Source organism: Micromys minutus (genome assembly GCF_963924665.1).
Source record: "Micromys minutus genome assembly, chromosome: 31".
Classification (NCBI taxonomy): Eukaryota; Metazoa; Chordata; class Mammalia; order Rodentia; family Muridae; genus Micromys; species Micromys minutus.
In genome coordinates, this window is record NC_137966.1 from 17,002,089 (window position 1) to 17,027,986 (window position 25,898).

The 25,898-nt window shown below is 40.0% G+C and overlaps 1 protein-coding gene across 1 annotated transcript; it reads left to right on the forward strand.

Moving 5' to 3' along the window:
- Nucleotides 1-9,771: 9,771 nt before the first annotated feature.
- Nucleotides 9,772-25,857, forward strand: LOC308440299 (uncharacterized protein; the record flags this gene model as incomplete). The annotated part of the gene is made up of 2 exons (XM_080942315.1): nt 9,772-10,714; nt 24,902-25,857. 2 exons carry the CDS (start codon nt 9,772-9,774, stop codon nt 25,855-25,857), a joined length of 1,899 nt encoding a protein of 632 aa, XP_080798441.1.
- Nucleotides 25,858-25,898: the final 41 nt, after the last annotated feature.

A 25,898-nucleotide genomic window follows, 5' to 3' on the forward strand; every position in this document is an offset into this window, starting at 1 on the left:
GCTTTCCTCTTGCCATCTTGTTATCAGTGACATGTTCTTGCCTTTCTCTTGTACATGGTCTGTGTCCCTGGATCTCCACTGGTCCAGGTGCAGATAGTCCGAGCCCTGTTTTGTGCCCCAAAGCCACTGGTTGGGAACAGAGGTCCCAATGCTGGGTTCCTGGTCCCTATTTCAGGCAGGGCAGGGGCACGCTTTTCATGAACACTTGGCAGGGATTTCTCTGCTCCCTGGCTGCTCAGATCTTCTTCTCACCAGTCTTTCACTCCAGTCACTTTTATCAATCAACTTTAATATGAGTTTATTTTATGAATGTCAGTAGAGCAAATGCTTGTATAAAACTTTTTTGTTTTATTTTTAATTTAATTTAATTTTTACACTCAAGTTTTTTTCTTCTCTTGGTCCAGCCTCCTACTGTTCCACATCCCATATTTTCTTCCTGAAATTTCTGTCCCCACCAAATCAACCCCACAAGACCTCTAAACACCCTGGGGCTCCCAATATCCTGAGTGTTAAATGGATTTTCTCTGGTAGAACCCAGACCTAAAATTCCTCTGCTGTATGTTTATTGCATGACTCTCATTAGCTTGTGTATGATGCCTGGTTTGTTATTTCAGTGTCTGAGAGATCTCAAGGGTCCAGGTTAATTGAGACTGCTGGTCCTTTTACAGAGCCACCTTCCTCCTCAGCTTCCTCCAGCTTTTCCCTAATTCAACCACAAGGGTCCGAAGCTTCTGTCCATTGGTTGGGTGCAAATATCTGTATCTGAGTCTTTCAGCTGCTTGTTGGGTTTTTCAGAGGGCAGTCATGACAGCACCCTTTGTGGTGAGTGCTCCAGAACCTCAGTAATGGTAAAAAGCCTTGGGGCCTCATATTGAGTTGGATTCTTTTTTGGGTCTTTCTCTTGACTTTCTTTACCTTGTTCTTCTTTTCCTCGGGCTCTTCTGCATTTCAAACCCTGCAGTTTTTTCAGACAGGAACAATTTTTTTCAGACAGGAACAATGGATCTGAGTGTGACTTTGGCATAGCAACCACATCCCACACTTGATGCCCAGCACTTCTGCTGGAAATAAGCTCTTTTTTTCCCTCTATCTTCTGTACAGAATTGAATGTAGGAGTTCCTCCCTTTGGATCCTGGGTGTCTATCACCTCCCAGGAATCTGGAACATGAGGGTCCTCCCAACCTTTAACCGCCTAAGGTCCCTTGTTTCCATCTATTCTGCTGGCCCACAGGGCTTCAGTTGTTTTCCCCCACCCTATACCAGATCATGTTCCATACTCCAGGCCTTTTTCCTTCCCATGCCCCATTCTTACCACTTGTGGTTGTTTCCTTCTCCCTTCCAAATGGAACCGAGGCATGCTCACTTGGGGGCTGTGGCTTGTGGACCTTTTTGAGTTCTGTGGATTGAACCTTGGGTGTTCTGAATCTTTCTTCTTTTGCTAAAATCGACATATTAGTGAGTACATACCATGCATGTCCTTTTGGGTCTGAGTTACCTCAACCAGAATGATAATTTGTACTTTTATCCATTGACTCCAAAACAAAGGATGTCCTCATTCTTAATGGCTGACTGGTACTCCATTGAGTGAATGAACCACCTTTTCTGTATCCATTTTTCTGTTGTCGACTTCTGGGTTTTTTCCAGCTTCTGATTATCACAAATAGGGCCACTATGAACATAGTAGATCATATATGCTCCTGTGCCATGGGTGGGCACCTTTTTGGTATATTCCCAAGAGTGGTGTTTCTGGGTCCTTAAGTGGACCCATTTCCAATTTTCTGAGGAAACTACAAAATGATTTCCGGAGTTATTGTACCAGTTTGTCAACCCACAACAATAAAGGAGTGTTTCTCTTTCTCTACATTTTCGACAACATGTGTTGTCAACTGAGGTTTTTATCTTAGCGATTCTGATTGGTATAAGATGGAAGAAATCTCAGTGTCATTTGATTTGCATTCCTCTGATTACTAAAAACTTTGAGTATTTCTTTAGGTGCTTCTCAGCCAATAGTTTCATCTGTTTGAATTTTCAGTTGAGTTCTAGACCTCATATTTTTAATTGGATTGTTTGATTTTGGGGGCTTAGCTTTTTCAGTTCTTTATATATTTTGAATACTAGTCTTCTATCAGATGTGTGCTTAGTGGAGAAATTTTCACAGTATGTAGGTTGCCAATCTGTCTTATTGACTATGTTCTTTGCCTTGCTGAAACTTTCCAGATTAATGGGATCTTATTTATCTATTCTTAATCTTAAAGTGCAAGCCACTGGAGTTCAAAGCTCTTTCCCACTTTGTCTTCTATTAGATTCAGTGTATCTAGTTTTAAATTTGAGGTCCTTGATTCACTTGGACTTGAGCTATGTGTAAGTTGAAAAGTATGGGTATATTTTCATTTTTCTACATACAGAGAGCCAGTTAAATCACCACCCTTAATTGAGGGTGCTCTTTTTTCCAATTGTATATTTTTGGTTTCTTTGAATCTGTAGATTGCTTTTGGTAGGATAGGCATTTTTACAATATTGATCCTTCTGATCCGTGAGCATGGGAAATCTTTCCATCTTCTGAGATCGTCCTCGATTTCCTTCTTCAGAGAATTAAAGTTCATATCGTGTAGGTCTTTCACTTGCTTAGTTAGGGTCACACCAAGGTATTTCATATTGTTTGTGACTATTGTGAACGGTATCTTTTCCCTAATGTCTTTAACTTCATGTTTGTCTATCGCACCCAGTCTCCACCAGCAAGGAAGACACCACCTGTGGAAGATCTTCTTAAAGGAGTTTATTCAGTATCCTTGAACAAGCTTCTGCTTCTAACTCTGCTTCTGTCTCTGCTTTCAGGGAAAGGTCTGCACAGGCTTAAATCCCCTTACACCTACCAATCCCTGTAAACCATGTGCACCCTGCAGATAGGCTGATTCAATGCAGAAGCAGGCAAGCTGAACAGGCACAGCCAAATAAGGTCTTGTTTACTACTGAGAGCACTCACCATCAAGGAGGTGGAAGGCCATCTTTGGGGCGCAGCACCTCACAGCTCTCTACATTTGTCCTTCGAGTAGAGAAAGGCTGCTGATTTGTTTGAGTTAATTTTATATTCAGCCACTATACTGAACTTATTTATCAGCTGTAAAAGTACTGGTGAAAATTTTGGGGTCACTTACATACCCTATCATGTCATCTGCAAAAAGTGATATTTTTACTTCTTCCTTTCTGATTTGTATACTTTTGATTTCCTTTTGCTGTCTAATTACTCCGGCCAGGACTTCCAGTACTATATTTAATAGGTAGGGGGAGAGTAGGGAACCTTGCCTATTCGATGATTTTAGTGGGACTGCTTCAAGTTTATCACCATTAAGCTTGATGTTGGTTATTGGTTTGTTTTATATTATTTTTATTATATTTAGGTATGGGCCTTGGATTCCTATTCTTTTCCAAGACTTTTAACAAAAAGGGTTGTTGAATTTTGTCAAATGGTTTCTCAGCATCTAGTGAGATGACATTGTGTTTTTTTTTCTTTGAGTTTGTTTATATGGTGAACCATATATTTAACCATCTCTGCATCCCAGGCATGAATCCTACTTGATTATGGTGAATGATCATTTTGATGTGTTCTTAGATTCGGTTTGCAAATATTTTGTTGAGTATTTTTGCATCAATGTTCATAAGTGAGATTGGTCTGACGTTCTCATTCCTTGTAGGGTCTTTGGGTGATTTACAAATGAGGCTTATTGTGGCCTCGAAAAATGAGTTAGCTAGTGTTCCATCTGACTCTATTTTGTAGAATAGTTTGGAGGGTATTTGTATTAGGTCATCACTAAATGTCTGATAGAATTCTGCACTGAACCCATCTGGACCTAGGGTTTTATTGGTTTGGAGCTTTTAATGACTGCTTCTATTTCTTTAGGTGTTAGGAGATTATTTAGATGGTTTACCTGCTCCTGGTTTAACTTTAGTATCTGGTATCTTTCGAGAAATTCTTCCATTTCCTCCAGAATTTCAAACTTGGTTGAGTATAGGCTTTTATAGTAGGATCTGATGATTTCTTGAATTTCCTCAATTTCACTTGTTATGTCTCCACTTCCCTTTTTGATTTTGTTAATTTGGATACTCTCTCCTTGCCATCTAGCTAGTCTTGTTAAGGGTTTATCAATCTTGTTAATTTTCTCAAAGAACCAGCTCTTGGTTTTGTGATTCTTTGAAGGATTCTTTTGTTTTTATTTGGTCAATTCCTGCTCTCAGTTTGATTATTTCTTGCCGTCTACTCCTCTTGTGTTTATATGCTTAATTTTTTACTAGAACTTTCAACTGTGCTGTCAAGTTCCTTGTGTATGCACTCCTCAGTTTCTTTTTGGAAATACTCAGAGCTATGAGTATTCCTCTTAGTACTGCTTTCATTGCATCCCATAGGTTTTTCTATGTTGTGTTTTCATTTTCATTACATTGTAGAAAATCCTTAATTTCTGTCTTTCTTCTTTGACTCTGCTATCGTTTAATAGAGCATTGTTGAGTTTCCGTGTGTATATGGGCTTTTTGTTGTCTTTGTTGTTATTAAAGACCAGACTTTGTCCATGGTGAACTGATAGGATGAATGAGAGTATTTCTAACTTCTTATAACTATTGAGGCTTGTTTTGTGACTGATTATATGGTCAGTTTTTAGAGAAGGTGCCATGAGGTGCTTAGAACAAGGTATATTCTTTTGTTCTAGGATGAAATGTTCTGTAGATGTCTAGTAAATCCAATTGGTTCATAACCTCTGCTAGTTTCATTTCATCCTTGTTCAGTTACTGCTTTCATGATGTGCCTATCAATGAGAGTGGGGTTTTGAGATCTCCCACTATTATTGTGTGGGTTGCAATGTATTTTTTGAGCTTTAGTGGGGTTTCTTTATTAATATTGGTGCTCTTGTACTTGAAGCATGTGTTAAGGTTCAAGAGTTCCTCCTGATAAATTTTCCCTGTAATGAGTAAAAAGTACCCTTTCTTATCTTATTGATAACTTTTGGGTGAAAATCTACTTTATTCTATATGAGAAATACAACTCCAGCCCCTTTCATGGGGCTGTTTGCTTGGAAGGTTTTTTCTTAACCTTTTACTCCAAGATATTTTCTGCCATTGTATCTAAGATAAGTTTCCTGTATGCAGCAAAATGTTGAATTCTTTTTATGTTTCCAATTTGATAGCCTATGTCATTTCATCGAGGAATTGAGTTCATTTATGTTAACAGATATTAAGGAAAAGTGGTTGCTGTTTCCTGCTATTTTTGCTTTTATAGGTAGAATTGTGCCTGTGTGTCTTTCTTCTTTTGGTTTTCTTGCTTAGGTATTTTCTTGTTTTTATTAGGATATACTTTCCCTCCTTGTATTGGGTTTCCCATCTATAATTCATTGTAGTGCTGGATTTGTGGTCAGATATTGTGTAAATTTAGATTGTCCTGGAATTACTTGGTCTCTCCATCTATACTGATTGAGAGTTATGGTGGGTATAGCAGCCTGGGCTGACACTTGTGTTCTCTTAGGTTCTGCATGTTGCTGGCCAGAATTTTTTAACTTTCATAGTCTCTGTTGAGAAGTCGGGTGTGATTCTGATTGGTCTGCCTTTATTGTTACATGACCTTTATCCCTTACTGCTTTAAGTATTCTTTCTTTGTTTTGAACACTTGGCATTTTGACTTTCATATTTTGGGAAGAATTTTGTTTTCTGGTCCAGTCTATTTGGATTTCTGTGGGCTTATTTTATGCTCATGGTCATCTCATTCTTAAGGGTAGGGAAGTTTTTTTTCTTGTTGAAGATATTTACTGCGCCTCTTAGTTGATATTCTTCACCCTCTTCTATTCCTATTATGCTTACATTTAGTATTTTCATTGTGTCCTGGATCTCATGGACATTTTGAATTCAGAGCTTTTTGGCTTTTGCATCTTCTCTGACTGTTTTGTCTGTTTTCAATGTTGTCTTTGGCCCCTGATATTCTCTTCCACCTCTTATAGTCTGTTGGAGATAACTATGAAGTCTATGACTCCAGGTTTCTTTTCTTGGTTTTCCACCTCCGAGGTTGTCTCTTTTAGTATTTTCATTATTGTTTCTATTTCCATTTTTAATTCCTTTATCTCTATGTTTCCGTTTTCCTCTAGTTCTTTGATTTCTTTGAGGTTTTTTTGTCTTTCCTCATTAAAAACTTTTATTTCTTTATGCTTTTCCTCTGATTCTTGTTTAAGCATTCTACTGCTTGCTGTAATGGGAGAGCTGGGTTCTGATGTGGCCTGGTTGTCTTTATTTCCATTGCTTAAGTTCATTGGCTTTCCTCTTGCAATTTTGTTGTCTGTGATTATATGTGGTCTTATTGTCAGTGATAGGTACCCATCTCTCACGTGTACATGAGGGTCCGAGGTTTCAGGAAGAAAACTCGTTCTGAGTGTTTAGCTTTTGGTGTGCAAACAATGAGTTCTCTTAGCCATGAGTCAGCTCTGTTTTTGTGGGCTCAGATGTGGGAGCTCTTATGAGACTGTTCTGTAAACTCAGCCCTGTGTCCACCAGTCCTGTGCACTACTGGTAGGAACCTGGCTCTCTCTCTAGGCCACAACAGACTCTTTTCATAGTAGCACAGTGCTTTCTGCTCTCTGAGGACTCATGATTAGCTCTCCCTAGGCCTATGTGCCAGACTCCTCTCTAGTCTAGGTATAAGAGGGTCTGTAGAGTTGAAGTTCAAGCCCTGCCTTTCCAGGACAAACCCCAGCTCCCACAGAAAAGGTCTTGTGCTGTACTTTGGGCCTGTGTGACTAGATGTTGAGCCAGGGCTTTTCAGAAAGATCCCAAGTCCCTGTGCCAGAGTTCATGCTCTACTGTACCAGAGGGCCCCGTTTATCACGTGCTTGCCTAGACCTCTCTGTGCTTTGGCTACCCATGTTGTACTCTCACCAGGCCTGTGTCCCTGGTTCTCTGCTGTTCCAGGTGGCAAATGGCCTGAGTGTTTGGTCCGTACACCAGGGTTTCCAGGCAGATACCAAGTCCACATGCCAGGGTTCCTGTCACTGGATTTCCACTGTTTCCAGTGGAAAAATCCATGCTGTCATTTCTATCACACTTTCCTAGGCTGAATTGGAAAACAGTTGCTATTTACAGTTTGAAACTAACTTGGAATAAAGGCCTCATCTATCTTGTCAAAGTAGTTCCCTGAATCCCGACCTCAGCAGCCAAGAGGATTTTCTCAACTTCCTTTCACCCCTCTTATGTGTTTGAAGTTTCCTTGTCATCTCCACTCCTGGGCTTGTACCCAAAACAAGCTACAACATCTAACAAGGAAACATGCTTCTCCATGCTCTTAGCAGCCTTATTTATAATATCCAGAAACTGGAAAGAACCCAGGTGTTCTTCAAAACACAAATGAATGCAGAAATTGTATTACACTTACACAATGGTGGACTACTCAGCTAATGAAAACAATAACCTTATTAAATTTTTAGACAAATAGATGGAACTTGAATCTATGATCCTGAGTGAGGTAACACAGTCACAAAATAGCACTTATGGTTTGTACTCACTGATAAGGGATACTAGCCCAAAAGTCTCAGAATAGCCATGAACAATTCACAGATATAGAGGTGCTCAAACAGAAGAAGGGCAAAAAGTGAATGTCTCAGTCCTTCTTTGATGGGAGAACAAAACACTCATGGGAGGAAATAATGGGTCAATATAGGAGCAGGGATTGGAGAAAAGATCATCCAGAGACTGCCTCATCTGAGGTTCCATCCATATACAGCCATAAACCCACACACTATTGCTGATGCCATGGAATGCTTACTGGGAGGAACATGATATGGATGCCTCCTCAGAGGCTCTACCAAGCCATACTGACTGATACAGAGGAGAATGCTTGCAGCTAACCATCAGAATGAACATGGGGACCCATGTGAGGGAGCTGGAGAAAGTACTTAAAAAGCTATAGAAAGGACCAATGGAGCTAAAAGGGTTTGCAACCCCATGATAAGAATAAAATTATCCTTGAACCAAACCCACAATAGCTCCCAGGAACTTAAATACCAACCAATGAGTTCATGCAAAGAGAGACGTGACGCTAAAAGCTTATGCAGAAGAGGATAGAATTCTCTGGCATCAATGGCCAGAAAGCTTTTGGTGCAGCAAGGATTTGTTTTCCCAGTGTAGAAGAAATTCAAGACATTTAGAGGGAAGATAGTGGTGGGGAGAGGGAGCACCTTTATAGAGGCAATGGGAAAGGAAGGGGAGAATAGATTGGAGAAAAGGGGAATAGCATCTGAAATGTAAATGCAGAAATTGTCTAATAAAAAAATATAAAACATGTTTGTTCATGTATAAAACAACTGGAAAAAGGTTGTAAGATTCTGGATATTCACATACAGGTCAAATCACATTGAGGATGTCCCCTTACTAAATTTGAAGTCTTTTTTTAAGTGCCATAAAAATTTTATTGCTGATAAAATGACTTTTGATGTATCATCTACTATAATTTTTAAACCTGTGAACTTGGAACAATATCTTGAGTTGAGTCACATTAGTAAGCAAAGAATTGTCTAACTATCACACAAATTAATTTGAAGTCTTGTAATGAATCATCTGTGGGGAAGGAATGGGGAGTATAAAGAAAGCAGTTGGAGCTGGACTTGAGTCTATATTTCCAGAACTGCACCTATCACTGTCACCTGGAAAAATTCCATCCTCAAGGGTGTAGGTTCTCTGAGCACAGGTCCCTTCAGCCATGGAGGTCTATAAACTTCCACCTAGTTATTTTCTCATTGAATATTACACTAGATATTGTGGAGGCTTAAACCTGAACCTGTAATTACAGTTATACCATGGACTCCTTATAAGCAGCTATGCCATGTTGTAAGTGATCAAATGTGAGGAAGAGAGGGCTGTCCCTCAGATACTGTGAATACTTCATTTTCTGTGCTGAAAAAAAAAAAAAAAAGAATGTGGACTGATTCTTCAACACTGCAGGCTTACATCAGTCTCAGGAAATTCTATCTGGGACTTGACTGAACACAGATTGCTTCATCCCCAAATTCTGACTGGAGCTAAGATGATATATTCTGTCATTGCTGGTCAAGAGGGACTGAGACCTGGCTTACACAGCTACCTTGTGCTGCTCCTTAATGAGAAACTCAGGGAGTCTTTCCCCAGTGGGACTTCATGATGCAGTAAATAACTGTCTAATCCTCCCTGACCTCCTTCCAACACAGAGGCTCTTTTGTTGATCTTCAGTCTTCATCTGCTTAGGACATTTCTATATACCCAAGTTTTACCTACCCTAGGTATAAGGAACACTATTGACCAACAACTCTAATGTAAAATAATAGAACTGGCCAGGAGAGAAAATTTTAAAATAGTAGAGATGCATATGTTTCTGCTGCAACAAGTGTTATTCCTTCCCTCCCATAGAGGTGACAGCAACAGGAGTCACACTTCCATCATTTGGAGCTTGTGACCAGTAAAATAACAGGATGCTTCTATTTTTCTTTAAGCTGCCAAGATTGGAAGAATGTCTAAAATGTTACAAAACACAGGTAAGAGTGGTGTGTATGAATAAAAGCTTTTATGTTATATACAAAGCAACTGATAATGTGACTCTGAATAACCAACATGACCAAAATCACTAATTTGTACATAGAGTATGTATGTATAAATATAGGAGTGGATCTCCATTCAGAAACTCTAATGAAGGAATAATGTAATCCTGGATGTTGCACTTAAACCTGACTGGTCTTCTGACCTCTGTTTCTACTTTCTGTAGCTGGGCTCACACTCATGAGCAGCATCAACCAGTCTAGTGTTTCTGAGTTTCTCCTTCTGGGACTCTCCATGCAGCCTGAACAGCAGAAGCTCCTCTTCCTGCTCTTCCTCATCATGTACCTGGTCACTGTCCTGGGAAACCTGCTCATCATCCTGGCCATCAGCACAGACTCCCACCTGCACACTCCTATGTACTATTTTCTCAGGAACCTCTCCTTGGTGGATGTCTGCTTTTCCTCCACAACTGCCCCCAAGGTGTTGGCCAACTACATAAGTGGAAATCAGGCCATTTCTTTCTCTGGGTGTCTCACACAGCTGTATTTTTTGTGTGTGTTTGGTGAAATGGACAATTTCCTACTGACCGTGATGGCCTATGACCGATTTGTGGCCATATGTCACCCTTTACACTACACCACAAAGATGACCCAGAAGCTCTGTGCTCTTTTTGTTGCTGCGTCATGGGTGGTAGCGAACCTGAATTGTCTGTTGCACATACTGCTCATGGCTCGACTCTCCTTCTGTGGAAACAACATTATCCCTCACTTCTTCTGTGATATGACTCCCCTCCTGAAACTCTCCTGCTCAGACACACATCTCAATGACCTGATGCTTCTTACAGAGGGAGCTGTGATCGTAGTCACTCCATTTGTCTGCATCCTCATCTCCTACATCCACATCATCTGTGCTGTCCTGAGAGTTTCATCCACAGGAGGAAGATGGAAAGCCTTCTCCACCTGTGGCTCACACCTGGCTGTGGTCTGTCTCTTCTATGGCACCATCATATCCCTGTATTTCAACCCCTCATCCTCTCACTCACCTGGGAGGGACATGGCAGCTGCCATGATGTACACAGTGGTGACCCCCATGCTGAACCCTTTCATCTACAGCCTGAGGAACAGAGACATGAAAGGGGCTTTAAGGAAAATTCTTACCATGCAATTTCTACCTAAGCAGCAATGTCTTTTGGAAGAAAAGCCTCTACATTCTCGACCATAATCAGAGCCTGAGATACAAATCCTTTATATAAAAGTATAAAAAACTGTTTAACAAATGTTGTTATGTGGATTGTCGTGTCAGTGACATGGCAGACTGCACCATGAGCACCATTGCACAATTGTGGAGAAGAGGGAGGAGTCTTAATGAGACAACACTGGGAAGCAACTAATGGTAAGGTCAGAACTCGGTCACATGTTGTCACAATAGAGAACTGATTCCTGCACCAGATATGTGGTGTCTGGATTTGAATAATTCTGGATGGCTGACTTCATGCAGTTCACTACAAAACTGAACTCTGATTGTCCTGGAGCAGCAGCCACACACACTCACCACATTCAGGACAGTAGGTGACCTGCTATTCTGTTGGCATCAGCAGATCCTCTGCTCCTGTGTTCAGTTGCACTTACAGCATCTTGTGCTTCACTGCATCAGAGACCTGTCTGCTACTGACGTTCTTGGCGATGTTCCGTGTCCCTTGCATAGTGCCAGCACAGAACTATGGGAAACCAGATCTGTTCATCTTTCTTTACCACAGAGACACCAACATGTAAAGTTCAGAGTTGGTTGTTGAGAAGGTAGGGTCTGCAGCTCCAGGAAACCCTACTTCTGCAGCTGATTTGGACTCATTATTTTACACTTGTTATCTGAGCATTATATAGCATCTAACATAAAGCAGAAAATATGTCAATTTAATAAAAATGAACTGTGTCTTCTATGTTTATAATCTTCAGACATGTCAGTCCTTCTGCCCTCTTTTCTGCCTCTTTCTATGTTTGTTGTTGTTCTGGTGTAACTACTATTTTGCTGTTGTTTTAATGTTTTGTTGTTGTTTTATTAGAGACTATCCTCTATTTACTCCTGGCTGTCCTTTCTTTCACTTACTAAAAACATTGTATGTTGCATTTCAGTTTTTATTTCATAGAAATAAATTGAAAGTTAGTTCCTGTATCTTGGTTTTGTTGATCCTGTGTATTTTATTTATAAGTTTTTTATTCATGTGTACAGCAGGGCCTGAAAGACTTCTTCCACCTCTAGTCCCTATACAGTTTATGGCTGAATTTGATAGACTTCTAAGATGTATAGATTATAGTTTTCATGGGAATGTGAAACATCTTCAGCCATTATTTCTAAAAGGACTCTTTCCTGTCCATTACCTCTAGAATCCTGTTCTGTGTGTGTCTGACAGCACTGTCTGCCTTCATCCTCTGTCCCTTGTCCTCCATTCTTCCTTCCTCTCTGAGCCTCAGCTTGCACTGTGTCTCCCTCTGTCTTCTGCTTTGCTCACTCTTTCTTCCTCAGGTTAAACTCTGCTGAGGCCTGTGATGAGCTGTTTGTTAGGATCAGGATCTTCCTGATTTCCTAACCTCCACCTGACCCCTGCTTTCTCACATTTCCTCTTTCCTGAGTCTCCGTTTGATATGACATTTTCTCAAACCATCCTTTAGTTCTATTTATACTTGCTGCATGTTGTTTGTTTATTGTAAATAATTTCAGGTAAGGTAGCATGTCTGCCAGCTTGTTCTACATAGTGAGTTCCAGGACAGGAAACTGTGTGGAGACCCTGTCTCTGGGAGAGAAAGAGAGAGACATTCATATAAATATCAATATATATGTATGTATTATTCCAATATTTATGGTACAAATGGGAAGATTTTATTTGGAGATACAGAGAAACAATTCTACTACTATTTTTAGCTGATGGTTTATCTTTAGCTCATGAACACATGTAGCTTCCAATATTAAAGCAGGAAAAAGTTAATGAAAGGAAAATGTCTTCTTCAATCCCAGTATCCTGCAGGCCAATTGCACTCTTTATAACTCTCTGTCATATTCATGTGAATGGGCTCACATAATTTTAGTGAAATTGTAGTTTAATCTAAGCCTTCAACAGTTATTTTATAAAACAGGATTTCTAAATTACTGTAAGTCTTTATGAATTTATTTTTATTGATTTTATGTATGTTCACAGCTCAGTAGCTAAACATCTCCTTTAAAATATAAAAATGTACTGTGTGTTTTGAAATTTATCTTGAAAATGACTAATAAAGTGACATGGCATCACAGGCCTAAAGTGCTAGCACCTAGGTTCTGAGGGAAAAAAACCCAAGTTTGTGGCCAGCCAATGTTACTTTATGGGCTCCAGGATACAGGATACACTGTGAAATTTTGTCTCAATAAACTAAATAAAATAGATTTAAAATATATGAAATATTTTCACTCATATTTTACTTTCAGCATATTTAATATAACCCCTGACTGTTTATGATGAAAATGGTAAATCTGATTGAAAATCAATTCAACTTTCTTTCTTGACATGTAAATATTTTTGTAAATGTTTCTCCTGTAATATGTTTCCATATGAAACCATACATTGAAACGTTCAAACAATACAGACATTGCTTTTACTCCTAGTGTTAGCGTAGCCCACTCATGAAAAATGAATTGCAGATTCACTCCAGTCACCTTATATCAATCAAATTTAATATTACTTTTTGTTATGAATGTCATTAGAGCAAAGGCTTGTATTAAATTTTTTACGTTTTATTTTTAATTTAACTTAATATTAACACTCACGATTTTTTTTCTTCTCTTGGTCAACCCTCCTACTGTTCCACATCCCATATTTTCTTCCTGAAATCCCTGTCCCCACATAGATGTCCCCACCTAGCCCACCCCACCAGACATCTAAACACACTGGGGCTCCCAGTATCCTGAGTGTTAAGTGCATCGTCTCCAATAGAACCCAGACCCAAGAATCCTCTGCTGTATGTGTTTTGCATGACTCTCCTCAGCTGGTGTATGGTGCCTGGTTGGTGATTCCAGTGTCTGAGAGATCTCAGGAGTCCAGGTTAATTGATACTGCTGGTCCTCTTACAGAGTCATCCTCCCTTCAGATTCCTCCAGCTTTTTCCTAATTCAACCACAGGTGTCAGCAGATACTGTTGGTTGGGTGCAAATATCTGCATCCTACTCTTTTAGCTGCTTGTTGGATCTTTCAGAGGTCAGTCCCTTCTCCATTTCAAGCCCTGGAGTTTTTTCAGACAGGAACAATGAATCAGAGTATGACTGTCAGATAGCAGCCACATCCCACACTCGATGCCCAGCACTTCTGCTGGAGATAAGCTCTTCTTGTTTCCTCTACCTACTGTAGAGCATTACATGTAGGATTCCCTCCCTTTGGATCCTGAGGGTCTATCACCTCACAGGTCTCTGGTACATGAGGGTCCTCCCAACCTTTAACCTCCTAAGGTCACCTGTGTCCATCCATTCTGCTGGCCCTCAGGGCTTCAGGTGTATTCCCTCACCCTATACCAGATCATGTTCCATACTCCAGTCCTTTTTCCTTCCCATCACCCTTTCTTTCCCCTTGTGCTTGTTTTCTTCTCCCTCCCAAATGGAACAGAGGAATGCTCACTTGGGGCCTGCAGCTTGTGGACCTTTTTGAGGTCTGTGGATTGAATCTTGGGTGTTCTGTATCTTTTTTTTTTTTTTTTTTTTTGCTAAAATCGACATGTTATTGAGTCCATATTATGCTCCAAATACAAAAGCACCCATATTCATAAAAGGAACCATATTAAAGCTCAAAAATACATAGTGCCCCACAAAATAATAGTGGGAGACCTCAACACCCCACTATCACCAATGGTCAGATCATGAAACCAGGAACTGCACAAGGACACTGTAAAACTAGCAGAGGTTATGAACCAACTGGAATTAATAGATATCTACAGAACATATCATTTTAAAACAAAAGAATACACCTTCTTCTCAGCACCTCATGGCACATTCTCGAAAATTGACCAATAATTGGTTAAAAAATGAGCCTTAAAGATATAAGAAGATGGAAATACTCTTATGCATCCTCTCAGATCACCATGGTCTAAGGCTGGTCTTTAATAACAATAAAGACAACAAAAAGCACATATACACATGGAAACACACCAATGCTCTACTAAATGATAGCAGGATCAAAAAACAAATAAAGAAAGAAATTAAGGATTTTCTAGAATTCAATGAAAATGAAAACACAACATACCCACACCTATAAAATGCAATGAACGCAGTATTGAGAGAAAAACTCATAGCTCTGACTGCTTCCAAAAATAAACTGAGAGAGAAAACACTAGCAACTTGACTGCACAGTTGAAAGCTCCAGAATAAAAGGAAAAAGATACACACAAGAGGAGTAGACAGCAAGAACAAATCAAACTTAGGGCAGAAATAGACCAAATAGAAAGAAAAAGAACCATTCAAAGTTTCAACAAAATCAAGAGTTGGTTCTTTGAGAAAATTAACAAGATTGATAAACCCTTAGACAGACTAACTAGAGGGTAAAAAGGGAGTATCCAAATTAACAAAATCAGAAATGAAAGTGGACACATACTAAGAAAAACAGAGGAAACTCAAGAAATTATCAGATCCTACTATAAAAGCCTATGCTCAACAAAGCAGCAAAATCTTGAAGAAATGGATTAATTCCTAGACAGATATCAGATACTAAAGTTAAACAAGGACCACATAAACCATCTAAATAATCTCATAACACCTAAAGACATAGAAGGAGTCATCAAAACCCTCCCGACCAAAAAAAAAAAGCCAAAATCCAGGTGGATTCAGTGCAGAATTTTATCAGACATTTATTGATGACCTAATAGCAATACTCTCCAAACTATTCCATAATATACAATCAGATGGAAAACTACCTAACTCAACTTTTGAGGCCAAAATAACCCTCTTTCCTAAACCGCACCAAGACCCTACAAGGAAAGAGAACTTCAGACCAATCTTATTAATGAAAAATGATGCAAAAATACTCAACAAAATCCTTGCAAACCGAATCCAGGAACACATCAAAACGATCATTAACCATGATCAAGTAGGCTTCATACCTGGGATGCAGGGATAGATTAATATACGGAAATCCATCAACGTAATCCACCATATAAACAAACTCAACGAAAAAAACAACATGGTCATCTCACTAGATGCTGACAAACCATTTAACAAAATTCAACACCCTTCATGTTAAAAGTCGAGGAAAGAACAGGAATTCAAGGCCCATGCCTAAACATAATAAAAGCAATATACAGCAAACCAATAGCCAACATCAAACTTAACGGTGGGAAACTTGAAGCAATCCCACTAAAATCAGGGACTCGACAAGGCTGCTCACACTCCCCCTATCTATTCAAGATAGTACTGGAAGTCCTGTCTGGAGCAATTAGACAGCAAAAAGAAATCAAAGGGATAAAAATTGGAAAGGAAGAAGTAAAAACATCACTATTTGCAGATAACATGATAGTGTTTGTAAGTGATTCCAAAAGTTCCACAAGAGGACTCTTACAGCTGATAAAGAAGTTCAGCAAAACATCTGGATATAAAATTAACTCAAAAAATCAGTAGCCTTCCTCTACTCAAAGGACAAGCATATGGAGAAAGAAATTAGGGAAAAAATACACTTCACAATAGTCACAAAAACTATGAAGTACCTTGTTGTGACTCTAACTAAGCAAGTGAAGGACCTCTATGACAAGAACTTCAAACCTCTAAAGAAGGAAATCGAGGAAGATCTCAGAAAATGGAAAGATCTCCCATGCTCATGGATTGGAAGGATCAACATTTTAAAGATGGCCATCTTACCAAAAGCAGTCTACAGATTCAATGCAATCCACATCAAAATATCAACCCAATTCTTCATAGAGTTGGAAAGAGCAATGTGAAATTTCATCTGGAATAACAAAAGACCTAGAATAGCGAAATCCATCCTCATCAACAAGAAAACATCTGAGGGAATCACCATCCCTGACCTCAAGCTATATTACAAGGCAATTGTGCTATAAACTGCATGGTACTGGTACAGAAATAAGCACATAAAACAATGAAATAGAATTGAAGATCCAGAAATGAGCCCTCACATATATGGTCACCTGATTTTTGATAAAGGAGATGTAATCATTCAATGTACAAAGGACAGCCTCTTCAACAAATGGTGTTTTTCCAACTGGCACTCAGCATGCAGAAGAATGAAAATAGTTCCTTTCCTATCTCCTTGTACAATGCTCAAGTACAAGTGGATTATAGATCTCCACATTAAATCAGGTACACTGAAACTATTAGATGAGAAAGCAGGGAACACCTTAGAACACATAGGCACAGGAGACAATTTCCTGAACAGAACACCAATGGCTCGTGCTCTAAGATCAAAGATTGACAATTGAAACTTAATGAGATTGCAAAGTTTCTGTAAGGCTAAGGACACTGTCAAGGAAACAAAATGGCAGCCAACAGAATGGGATAAGATCTTTACCAACCCCACATCAGATAGAGGTCTAATATCCAAGGTATAAAAAGAGACGCAGAGCGGAGCCTGGCCTACCTGCCAGGCCGAACGGCGGCTCATTGAGGCTGAGCAACTGGTGAGTGGGAGACCAAGACTGCAGGGGAGCAGAGAGATCTCTGCAGAGTGCACACGGAAAGTGCACACCCTAACTTGCCCTGCCCCGCCCTACCCAATCCAGCGATTGGAAACAGAAAAATAGAACTTCTGTTTCCATCCAGAGGCGACTTCCAGACACAGAGCGGAGCCTGGCCTACCTGCTAGGTGGAATGGCGGCTCATAGAGGCTGAGCAACTGCGATTGGGAACAGAAAATGAGAACTTCTGTTTCCGCCCAGAGGCGACTTCCAGATGCAGAGCGGAGCCTGGCCTACCTGCCACCCGGATCGGTGGCTCATAGAGGCTGAGCAACTGGTGAGTGGGAGACCAAGACTGCAGGGGTGCAGAGAGTTCTCTGAGGAGTGCACACGGAAAGTGCAAACCATAACTTGCACTGCCCCGCCTTGCCTGATCCAACGATTGGGAACAGAAAATTAGAACTTCTGTTTCCACCCGGAGGCGACTGCCGGACATAGAGCGGAGCCTGGCCTACCTGCCACCCGGATCGGCGGCTCATAGAGGCTGAGCAACTGCGATTGGGAACAGAAAATTAGAACATCTGTTTCTGCCCAGAGGCGACTTCAGGACGCAGAGCAGAGCCTGGCCCATCTGCCACCTGGAACAGAGGCTTGTAGATGCTGAGCAACTGGTGGGTGGAAGACCTAGGCTGCAGGGGAGCAGAAAGATCTCTGTGGAGTACACCAGGAAAGTGCACCCCCTGCATTGCCCTGCCCTGCCGTGCCTGATCCAGCAAACAGAAACAGAACGTTGGAACTTCTGCTCACACCCGACGACTCTGAGGCATAAAACAGGGCTTGACCCATCTGACACCTCAACCAGTGAAGAACCAGGGACACGGACCAGATACAAGGGAAAGGAAAGAACATATCACTGACAACAAAATGGCAAGAGGAAAGAGAAAGAGTATATCCCAAGGGAACCAAGACAATCTAGCAAAACCAGAGCCCAGCACTCCCATAACAGCAAACATCGGAACTCCAAACACTCCAGAAAAAGAAGACACAGACCTGAAATCATGCCTCAAAACACTGATAGAGTTACTTAAACAAGAAAGGGAGGAAAAGCAAAAAGATTCAGAAGGTTTTAAAAAGAAACAAGAAAAACACTCAAAGAACTAAAAGAACTAGAGGAAAACAGAACCAAAGAAATAAAGGAATGGAAGAGGAAAATTAAAACAGAGATTGACACAATAAAGAAAACACTAAAAGAGATAACGCAAGAGTCAGAACACCAAAAAAAGAAATCAGGAGTCACAGAAGCAAGCATTTCCAATAGATTACAAGAGATCGAAGAGAGAATCTCGGGGGCAGAAGACAACATTGCAAACATAGACAAAAGAGCCAGAGAAGATGCAAAAAACAAAAAGCTCCTAACCCAAAATGTCCAGGAAATCCAAGACACAATGAGAAGACCGAACCTAAGGATGATAGGAATAGAAGAGGGAGAAGAGTATCAACTAAGGGGCACAGTAAATATCTTCAACGAAATCATAGAAGAAGACTTCCTTACCCTCAAGAATGAGATGACCACGAGCATAAAAGAAGCCTTCAGAACTCCAAATAGGTTGGCCCAGAAAAGAAATACCTCCCGACACATAATAGTAAAAACATCAAGCGCCAAAATTAAAGAAAGAATACTAAAAGCAGTAAGGAAAAAAGGTCAGGTAACATATAAAGGCAGGCCAATCAGACTCACACCCGATTTCCCAACAGAGACTATGAAAGCTAGAAGAGTCTGGACAGACATCATGCACTCTTTAAGAGAGCACAAGTGCCAGCCCTAGCTGCTATACCCAGCAAAACTATCAATCACCATCGATGGAGAGACGAAGATATTTCAAGACAAATCAAAATTCACACAATATCTGACCACAAACCCAGCACTACAACGAATTATAGGTGGAAAACCCAACACAATGAGGAAAAAACAGCCTAGTAAGAACAAGAAAACTCCTAAATAAGAAAACTAAAAGAAGAAAAAAACACTGACACAACTCAACCCAAAAAAGAAATAATGGCAGGAAACAGAACCAACTATTTCTTGATATCTATTAAGATAAATGGTCTCAACTCCCCAATAAAGAGACATAGGCTATCAGACTGGATACATAAACAAAATCCAGCCTTTTACTGCATACAGAAAACTCATCTCAGAGACAAAGACAGACACTATATCAGAGTAAAAGGGTGGGAAAAAAACTTCCAAGAAAACAGCTCCAAGAAGCAAGCTGGAGTAGCTATTCTAATATCGAATAAAGTAAATTTCCAACCAAAAGTTATCAAAAAAGATAAGGAAGGACACTTTTTACTCATTACCGGGTAAATCTGTCAGGAAGAACTCTGAATCCTTAACATATATGCTCCAAATAAAAAATCACCCACATTAATAAAAGAAACCCTACTAAAGCTCAAAAAATACATTTCACCCCACACAATATTAGTGGGAGACTTTAATACCCCACTCTCACCAATGGACAGATCAGGGAAACAGAAACTGAACAAGGACACTGAAAAACTAGCAGAGACTTTGAACCAACTAGAATTAATAGATATATACAGAACATACTATCCCAAAGTAAAAGAATACACCTTCTTCTCACCATCCCATGTCACCTTCTCGAAAATTGACCACATAATTGGACGCAGAACGAGCCTCCATCAATATAAGAAGATTGAAATACTCCCATGCATCCTCTCAGATCACCATGGTCTACGGCTGGTCTTTTACAACAACAAAGACAACAAAAAGCCCACATACACATGGAAACTAAACAATGCTCTGTTAAAGGATAGCAGGGTCAAAGAAGAAATAAAGAAAGAAATAAAGAATTTTCTAGAATTCAACGAAAACGCAAACACAACATACACAAACCTATGGGATGCAATGTAAGCAGTATTGAGAGGAAAACTCATAGCCCTAAGTGCGTCCAAAAAGAAACTGGAGAGAACTCATATCAGCAACCTCACAGCACAGCTAAAAGCCCTAGAACAAAAGGAAGCAGATACACCCAAAAAGAGTAGATGGCAAGAAATAATCAAAATTAGGGCAGAAATAGACCAAATAGAAACAAAAAGAACCATTGAAAAAAACAACAAAACAAAGAGTTGGTTCTTTGAGAAAATCAACAAGATTAATAAACCCCTAGCCAGACTAACTAGAGGGCAAAGAGAGAGTATCCAAATTAACAAAATCAGAAAGGAAAGTGGGGACATAACAACTGAAACAGGAAATTCAAGAAATCATCAGATCCTACTACAAAAACTTATACTCCACAAAATTGGAAAATCTGGAGGAAATGGATGAATTCCTAAACAGATACAGGGTCCCAAAGTTAAACCAGGACCAAGTTAACCATCTAAATAACCCTATAACACCTAAAGAAATAGAAGAAGTCATCAAAAGCCTCCCAACCAAAAAAAGCCCAGGTCCAGACGGGTTCAGTGCAGAATTTTATCAGACTTTTATTGAGGATATAACACCAATAATCGCCAAGCTATTCCAAAAGGTAGAATCAGATGGAATATTACCGAACTCACTTTTTGAGGCTACAATAACCCTCGTACCTAAACCACACAAAGACCCTACAAGGAAAGAGAACTTGAGACCAGTCTCTCTTATGAACATTGATGCAAAAATACTCAACAAAATACTTGCAAACCGAATCCAAGAACACATCAAAACGATCATTCATCATGACCAAGTAGGCTTCATCCCTAGGATTCAGGGATGGTTTAACATAAAAAACTCCATCAACGTAATCTACCATATAAACAAACTCAAAGACCAAAATCTCATGGTCATCTCACTAGACGCAGAGAAAGCATTCGAAAAAATCCAACACCCCTTCATGTTAAAAGTCCTGGAAAGAACAGGAATCCAAGGCCCATACTTAAACATAATAAAAGAAATATACAGCAAACCAACAGCCAACATCAAACTTAATGGTGAGAAACTTGAAGCAATCCCACTAAAATCAGGTACTCGACAAAGCTGCGCACTCTCCCCCTACCTATTCAACATAGTACTAAAAGTCCTGGCCGGAGCAATTAGACAGCAAAAGGAGATCAAGGGGATACAAATCGGGAAGGAAGAGATAAAAACATCACTCTTTGCCGATGACATGATAGTGTACTTGAGTGACCCCAAAAATTCCACCAGAGAACTCCTACAGCTGATAAACAAGTTCAGCAAAGTGGCTGGATACAAAATTAACTCAAACAAATCAGTAGCCTTCCTGTACTCAAAGGACAAACATGTGGAGAAAGAAATTAGGAAAAACGTACCCTTCACAATCGTTACAAAAACTATGAAATACCTTGGTGTGACTCTAACTAAGCAAGTGAAGGACCTGTATGACAAGAACTTCAAACCTCTAAAGAAAGAAATTGAGGAGGATCTCAGAAAATGGAAAGATCTCCCATGCTCATGGATTGGAAAAATCAACATCTTAAATATGGCCATCCGACCAAAAGCAATCTACAGATTCAATGCAATCCCCATCAAAATTTTAACCAAGTTCTTCATGGAATTGGAAAGATCAATGTGCAATTTCATATGGAATAACAAAAGACCTAGAATAGCGAAATCCATCCTCAACAACAAAAAAACATCTGCAGGAATCACTATCCCTGACCTCGAGCTATATTACAAGGAAATTGTGCTGAAAACTGCATGGTACTGGTACAGAAATAGGCACGTGGATCAATGGAATAGAATAGAAGATCCAGAAATGAGCCCTCATGTATATGGTTACCTGATTTTTGACAAAGGAGCAGTAAACATTCAATGGAAAAAGGACAGCCTATTCAACAAATGGTGCTGGTCCAACTGGCACTCAGCATGCAAAAGAATGAAAATAGACCCGTTCTTATCTCCTTGTACAAAGCTCAAGTGTAAGTGGATCAAAATTCTCCACATTAAACCAGATACACTGAAACTATTAGATGAGAAAGTAGGGAAAACCTCAGAACACATAGGTACAGGAGAAAATTTCCTGAACTAAACACCAATGGCTCAAGCTCTAAGGTCAAAGATTAACAAATGGGACTTAATGAGATTGCAAAGCTTCTGTAAGGCTAAAGACATCGTCAAGAAAACAAAACGGCAACCAACAGATTGGGAAAAGATCTTTACCAACACCACATCAGATAGAGGCCTAATATCCAAGGTGTACAAGGAACTCAAAAAGCTAGACACCAGAGAATCAAATAACCCTATTAAAAATGGGGTACAGAGCTAAACAAAACATTTTCAGTTGAGGAACACCGAATGGCCGAGAAACATCTGAGGAAGTGCTCGACATTCTTAGCCATCAGGGAAATGCAAATCAAAACAACCCTGAGATTCCACCTCACACCAGTCAGATTGGCCAAGATCCAAAACTCAGATGACAGCAGATGCTGGCGAGGCTGCGGAGAAAGAGGAACACTTCTCCACTGTTGGTGGGGTTGCAAGCTAATACAACCACTTTGGAAATCTGTCTGGCGATACCTCAGAAAATTGGATATAGTACTACCTGAAGACCCAGCTATTCCACTTCTGGGCATATACCCCAGAGACACTTTAATACACAACAAAGATATATGCACCACAATGTTCATAGCGGCTCTATTTATAATAGCCAGAAGCTGGAAGGAACCCAGATGTGCTTCAGAAGATGAATGGATACAAAAATTGTGGTACATATACACAATGGAATACTACTCATCCAACAGAAACAATGACTTAACCAAATTCTTAAGAAAATAGCTGCATCTAGAGAATATCATCCTGAGTGAGATAACCCAGTCACAAAAGAACAGACATAATATGCAGTCACTGATAGTGGGATGCTAACCCCAGAGGCTTGCACTCCTCCAGAAACAACTCACAGACTGTAGAAAGTCCAAGAAATAAAGAAAACAAAAAATATACACATATTTACAAAACAAGAAGACTTTGACTGTTTCCATATTGCGTTTTGTTTTGCATGTACTTTACACTTATTGTAACTATTAGGTTTTCAATGCATACTGTCAAGCCCTTGAAAAAAATCAAGTACTGACTAAAAAAAATATATTCACATGGTTTTATGTAAAAAATTATCTTAATGTCTGAAAAAACAGTACTGACAAAAATGTATAATTTTAAGTAAAAAATGGGACACTGACAATTATATACTAACTGACAATTATATACTAACCCCAGTTACAGTCACTGACAATTATATACTAACCCCAGAAATCAATGAACACCCCAGAAAAAACTCACTAACTGTGTTACGTTCAAGAAAAGAAAAAATAAAAGGAAAGAAAAAACCATTATGCTTAATCCGTACACACCAAGAAAACTTTGACTAATTCCGGGTTACATCCTCTTTTACATTTGCTTTATGCTCATTGTAACTAGTAAGATCTAAATGCATACTCTCAAACCTTAAAAAAAAAAGTCAAGCACTGACAAAAATGTACTCATGTACTTTAATGCAAAAATGCTTAAAAGTCATACATTTATCTTTGTTTTTAAAATAAAGTTGTTCAATAAAAAAAGGTGGAAAAGGCTGGATGTACTTCTCGTGAACTTCTGGATGTACATAGACAGATCAATTCATTTTGAAGATGTACCTAAGTGAGGTTTTGAAGTACTGTCATGATTCATCGCTGAGTAAGGGAAGGGGAGTATAAAGAAGCAGGTGGAGAGATAGTCAAAAGTCTATAAATTTTTCTGAAGAAGAAATATCACTTTTGGATGGTAAGACATCATTCCCAAAGTAGTGGATTCACTGAGAATGTGACTTTGTCAAACACGGAGGACTAAACACACTTCAATCTAGCTATTCTCTCATTGAAATTTACACTGGATATTTGGCAGGAATAAATCTGACTCTGTGATGAAAGTTATTTCTGGGACTGCTTATAAGCAAATGTGCCATAAGCCTTATGAGGAAAGTTATCAAATCTGAGGAAGAGAGGACTTTTCCTCAGATAGTGCCATATCATCATTTTCTGTGCTGAGAGGAAGAATAATGGGGACTGATTCTTCAACCCTACAAACTTACATCAGTCTCAGGGAATTCTCTCTGGGACTTGACTGTACACAGATTGCTTCATCCCCATGTTCTGACTGGAGATTAGATGATATGTTCTATCCTTGTTGGTCAAGGGGGACCAAGAGCTGGCTTACACAACTACCTTGTGCTGGTCCTTAATGAGATACTCAGGGAGTCTTTCCCTAGTGGGACTTCATGCTGCAGTAAAAACTTGTCTAGTTCTTTCAGAACTCCTTCCAACACAGAGGGTGCTTATGTGGATCTTAACTCTTCATCATCTCAGGACCTTTCTACCTTCCCAACTCTTTCCAATTCTTAGAATAAGGAACACTATGGGCCAACAACTGCAAGGTAAAATAATAAAACTGGCCAATACGAGTATTTTCAGGGTAGTAGAGATGCCAATGTTCCTTCTGCAACAAGTGCTGCTCTTTCCATCCTATAGAGGGGCCAGCAGGTGTCACAGTTTTACCATTTGGAGCTCGAGACCAATACAGTAACAGGCTGCTTCTCTTTCCCTGAAGGTTTTAAGAATTGGGAGGATGTCTAGAAATGTTACAAGATACAGCTATGAGTGGTGATAACCTTATACATGATTAATGTGAACCTGGTTGTAGAATCTAAACCTGAAGATGGCCTTCTGACCTCTGCTTCTCCTTTCTGTAGCTGGGCTCACACTCATGAGCAGCATCAACCAGTCTAGTGTTTCTGAGTTTCTCCTCCTGGGACTCTCCATGCAGCCTGAACAGCAGCAGCTCCTCTTCCTGCTCTTCCTCATCATGTACCTGGCCACTGCCCTGGGAAACCTGCTCATCATCCTGGTCATAAGCATAGACTCCCACCTGAAAACCCCTATGTACTTCTTCCTCAGGAACCTGTCCTTTGTGGATGTCTGCCTTTCCTCTACTACTGTACCCAAGGTATTGGTCAACCACATACTTGGACATCAGGACATTTCCTTCTCTGGTTGTATCACACAGCTCTATTTTCTCTGTGTGTTTGGGGAAATGGACAATTTCCTGCTGGCTGTGATGGCTTATGACCGATTTGTGGCCATATGCCACCCTTTACACTACACAACAAAGATGACCCATAAGCTCTGTGTCCTTCTTGTTTTGGGGTCATGGGTGGTAGTCAACCTGCATTGTCTATTACACATACTGCTCATGGCTCAACTCTCCTTCTGTGGAAACAACATCATTCCCCACTTCTTCTGCGATGTGGCTCTCCTCTTGAAACTCTCCTGCTCAGACACACATCTAAATGAGCTGTTGATTCTTACAGAGGCAGCTGTGGTCATGGTCACCCCATTTGTCTGCATCCTGATCTCCTACATCCACATCACCTGTGCTGTCCTGAGAGTCTCATCCACTAGGGGAGGATGGAAAGCCTTCTCCACCTGTGGCTCACACCTGGCTGTGGTCTGCCTCTTCTATGGCACCATCATATCCTTGTATTTCAACCCCTCATCCTCTCACTCACCTGGGAAGGACATGGCAGCTGCCATGATGTATGCAGTGGTGACCCCCATGCTGAATCCTTTCATCTACAGCCTGAGGAACAGGGACATGAAAGGAGTTTTAAAGAAAATCCTTACCATGAAATTTTTATCTAAGCGGTGAAGACTGAAATTGTTTTATATTGTAGAGGAAACTAATGCCTG